The sequence below is a fragment of the Brassica napus genome, chromosome A4 (assembly GCF_020379485.1).
Source record: "Brassica napus cultivar Da-Ae chromosome A4, Da-Ae, whole genome shotgun sequence".
Taxonomy (NCBI): Eukaryota; Viridiplantae; Streptophyta; class Magnoliopsida; order Brassicales; family Brassicaceae; genus Brassica; species Brassica napus.
Genome location: NC_063437.1, coordinates 2,812,864 through 2,817,982, shown reverse-complemented (window position 1 = coordinate 2,817,982; position 5,119 = coordinate 2,812,864). Strand labels below are relative to the sequence as shown.

The 5,119-nt window shown below is 31.8% G+C and overlaps 1 protein-coding gene across 1 annotated transcript; it reads left to right on the top strand.

Annotated features, from left to right (window-relative positions):
• The first annotated feature begins 1,194 nt into the window (after positions 1-1,194).
• On the top strand, positions 1,195-3,444 carry LOC106445352 (dof zinc finger protein DOF3.6-like). Its single transcript, XM_013886883.3, has 2 exons — positions 1,195-1,506; positions 2,114-3,444. Exons 1-2 carry the CDS (start codon positions 1,228-1,230, stop codon positions 3,110-3,112), a joined length of 1,278 nt encoding a protein of 425 aa, XP_013742337.3. The 5' UTR covers positions 1,195-1,227; the 3' UTR covers positions 3,113-3,444.
• The last annotated feature ends 1,675 nt before the right edge of the window (positions 3,445-5,119 follow it).

Here is a 5,119-nt window from a genome sequence, read left to right as displayed (position 1 = left end):
CTTAATTAGATTTCACTTGTCTTTTGCTCATTGATTGATAAGGAATATATATATGATGTTTTTCTGAACCAAATTGTGTAGTGAAGTGATGTGATCAATTGCAGATAGGGACACATATCGCTCAAAGGCATAATCTTAACTACTTGCTGCAAATTCATATTATTCAGAAGTCCCAACATATACAAACATATGTGAGATGCTTATGTTCTTTCAACAATATAATATGTAAAATATAGGTTTTAAAGTGTAACTGGCTACATCATCATTTTAAGTTATAAGGAATCTGTAAAAACAAAAATATAAAACAATATGAACAAATGATTATATATGTAGTTGATGTTTTTTTTTTGTTAAAGTGTAGTTGATATATTAATTATAAATTTTTGGTAGTAGTTTCTGTTTCTACAACACGATAATAATCACTAATATCTAAAAATAAAATGATATATAAAATTGTGTGCTACTGATCTTGTAAATGCTTGAAGCTTAATCTAGTGACGTTCAAATATATTAAGAGAAAATAATAACATCAATAAATCTTAATTATTATTGAAACCAATTCATATGCATATTTTTTTAATATTAGTATTTTATAAATATATGCAATCGTCCTATCACCTAATATGTTCAAATTTTGGACTTTTATATAAATGAAACAGTAGAATATATCTTTTATTTGTAACACAAAAAAACTTTTCATTATCTATTTTATGCAACAGTAACATGTTTTTGAAATTGAAAGAATAACCTATGTACTTATAAAGACTAGTGTTATTAATATTAATGTTGTTTATGTGTCACCGTGTGAACTCAAATCTGTATATAATAATATATTATACATAGTCAATATGAGTGTGAATGTCTTGTTGTCAAAATATATATATATATATATATATATATATATATGTAAAGAAATTATTTTTGGGTCACTATTTGAATTTAAACCTACATGATGTATATACAATTTCATATAGTGCAGGCACAATTATCACGTTCATACAGTAAAAGATTTAAACATATTGAAGAGAAATATTTTATGCATCAAGCAATTCATATTTGATTAATATATATATAGAGATACAAACAAGAAAAATGACGCAACAGATGACTGACTTGGAAAAATAAGCAAAGTAAAACTTGTTCTAATCAACACTTAATTCCAAAAAGGTTAGCAATAAATAAGAAGGTTTTTGATGAAAAACAAAAAGAAACAAGAGCTTAAAGAGAATGATGAACACTGAAAGGGGAAAAAAGAGAATATATATAGGAAAGGAGATTTATATAAATAAACTAAGGAAACTTATTCTCTTCTTTGTATCTCATTCAGCTCCTCCCTTCTCTCTTCCTATCTCTCTCCCTCTTCCTCTCTCCCTGTGGATCAATTCTTTCTTATGTGATGTGATTTTCCACCATATATGCAACCTAAAAAAGCATTTCAAGCTTATTTCAAAGATGGATTTCTCTTCTCTTCCAGTTAATCAGTTCGATTCACACAACTGGCAGCAGGTAATGAATCTAGGATACTGTATATGTTTCTTGATCCGTTTATATTTTGCTCCAAGTTCGATCACACACACACACACACACACACACACATATATATATATATATATATATATATATATATATATATATATGTGAGTTTTTTCTTTGACAAAATTGCTAGCTTGTTTGCTTCTTCTTCTTTGTGGACGCCGTATATACTTATAGATATTCCTTAATTGATAAAACCTTTTCTTATCTTTTCGAATATGCTATGAACTATATAATGATGATTTATTTGGCCTTTTATTAATTTCAAGACGCAAGTCTTTGTTTGTTCCAATTAATTCTATTATATGATGATTTTTTCTTTGTATTATCATTTACCTTTTTCTTTTTCAGCCACTGGATTATACAAAAATCAAATATAAAAGTTACTATAACTTTAGTTTGAGTTAACAATCCATCTTCTTTCTGCAGCTTTGTTGAAAAGATATTATTAATCTGCACATTTTCTCATTGTATATATTCTTTTGTCTCCGAACAACGTTTCAATCTCAAGTCGTTTCTTTAAAAAGCGTTTTTACTTCATCACATTCCTAAAAACTTAGTATTATGCTAATATATGCAGCAAGGTAACACACAACAGCAAGACCGTGTCACATCTTACCAGAACCCTAATTTCAATTTACCACAGTTCTCATCACCCCCGGCTTCTCAGGCTGGCTCAAGCCAAGCCAGGGTGAATTCAATGGTGGAACGCGCTCGGATCGCTAAAATCCCATTGCCTGAAGCAGCTCTAAAGTGCCCTAGGTGTGACTCCACCAATACAAAGTTTTGTTACTTCAACAACTACAACCTTACTCAGCCTCGCCATTTCTGCAAGACATGTCGCCGTTATTGGACACGTGGTGGTGCACTGAGGAATGTGCCTGTTGGAGGAGGTTTCCGGAGGAACAAGAGAAGCAAGTCCAATGGTGGTGGGAGATCGAAATCCACGGTCGTGGTGTCCGCTGATAACAATAATACTAGTTCATCGCTTTCTTCTAACCCAAGTTACTCAAACCCTAGCAAGTTTCTTAGCTACGGTCAAGCCCCAGGGTTTACTTCCAACTTGCCTATATTGCCTCCTTTCCAAAGCCATGGAGGTTACAACTCTAGCAACATTGGATTGGATTTCAGCGGTATTCAGATGAGTGGGATGAGTTCTAGTGGTGGGATGTTGGATCCATGGAGAATGTCTTCATTACAACAATCTCAGCAATTCCCTTTCTTGAGCAACACTTCAGGGTTGGATCAATCTTCAAATGCGTTGTATCCATTACTAGACGGCAATGAAGGTGTTAACCAAGCTGATCCTCAACAAGAGAGTAGTGATTATTCTAATCAGCTAAGGTCTAAACCCTTGATGGATATGGAACAACCTAGAAATATGAAGGCGGAAGAGAATGATCAGGATCTTGATAAGGATGGGAACGGAGTGAATAATTTATCCAGAAACTTTTTGGGGAATATTAACATAAACCCCTCAGGGAATGATGAATACACATCATGGGGAGGTAATAGTAGCATTAATAGTTCTTGGACCGGTTTCACCTCCAACAACTCAACAGGTCATCTGTCATTCTAAGTACTCAGCTCTAGTCTTGATGATTCTTTTGTTGCTTGGGTTGTACATGGATCCCTTGTAATGGGAGTTATATATTACTGGGGAGATATCAAACCATGGAGCTATTATATACATGATCCAAGGCTAATTTTGGGGATCAACGGAAAGGTATGGTTATAAATTTATCGTTTTGATATTTTAGACGATCTTTAAAGTGTGAGAGTATGTTAATTGGTAGGCTGCTGGTGATATTATGTTTTTATCATTATTGGTTTTATTGGCTATATATAAATGTGTGGGTTATGTATGAATTAAGGAATTGGTATTAATGGATTTTTGTTTGTGTGTGTTCATTGAATAATCTATCTGCTCATTAAAAAGAAAAATCTATGGAATTCTCAGTTGATGTATATAGAGCATGTAATATATAGGTCAAACGGAAGTGAGTTGAATTTCATGATCAAAATAAGTAATGTCGAATAGATATTGCTATTTGAGAGACGACTCTTCCATTAGTGCTTATATATTTGAGGAGATGATATACTTCTTTGGTCCAACTTATATTCTGATTCTTTTAATTCTTAAAGAATGTTGTCTTTTTCCTTTTTCTTTTTTCATAGAAAAACATTTGAAAGAAGAAAAATAGAAACTCCCTTTGTTTGACCAAAAAAATAAAGAAACTCCCTTTGTTATCTACTTATCTTACACAAGGAAAGGATCCAGTGTTAAATATTGGAGTATATTGTGAAACGCAATTTAATTGGTTTGCATTTGCATCTATTTATGAATTAAAAAAAAGCTTACGATTTTTTATTATTAGTTGTGTTTTAAGCATTGCTTTTATATGATTTACAAGTTAAGAAAGAAATTTTCATTAGATCAATTAAATATGTAGGTTCACCGAAAGAAACACATGCTATTAAAACTCGAAGCAGAACCTGGTTTTAAGAAGATGTATCCATTTTATTTAATTGAAAAAAGTTTACAAAAAAAAATGTTTAACAAAACTACACATGCTAATATGATATTATAGCATAACAACTTTAATACATAGCAATATAAATAATATGGTACCAATCATATCCGATCATATGACCAGACCAAATTTTATTTTCAGAGCAAAAAAAAAATATATATATATATATATATATATATATATTTCAAGCATCACGTATGAAATAAAATAGAATCTTGGTGAATCAAAAGCTAAACTGACGACGAAAGTGTCAATTACAATTTAAAAAAAAAACTGATGACGAAAGTGGCTGCATGTACTGCAGTACTCACAGTTAAAAAAACTACAGTTAAACGTGCTTAATGCCAAAGAGTTTAGAGTATGCATGTGACGTAGCAAAAATAAAATCATGTAATTAAAAATTCATGGTTATTTTAGGATCAGAATTGCTAAATTTGATAAACCTTACAGAAGGACTACCAAAAATGTGGAGGTCATAATATAAGGAGTTGCATGTAAGATTCGAGTAGGGTCTTGGTCTAGTGGTAAGGGAATTCCGGTTGGAGTTTGTACCATGAGTTCGATTTCTTTTGGTTTTAGTCACCTATTGACGTTGTCTTAAGTGCAAAAAAAAAAATAGATTTCTACTGGCCTCTAAATCACATTATGGTTATTAAAAAAAAAGGAGTATTTAGGATGTGTATACACACAAAAAGTCAATATTAACTAAGTACCCCAACACCTCTTTTTGCACTGTTGACTTTTTAATAATCCGATATTACCCTTCCCCACATTCTTCTTTCTCTCTCTCTTCCGTGTCCTTTTGAACTTTGTAGCTATATCTCATCTCTTTTTATATCTTTACATATATCTTTTTGTATTTCTTCTTCAATTCTGCTGGTTTTTTTCTCGATCGTAAATAATATTTCTTCCACTACTACATGTCACCTCCCCTACGTTGGCGCTCCGACGGGTTGCTTGAATTCGAACATGATATGGAGGTTTTAAAGGGATTCAATGGCACATAGATACTAGAAAGATTCGTCCAATTCATGAGTGTATTGTCAAAGATA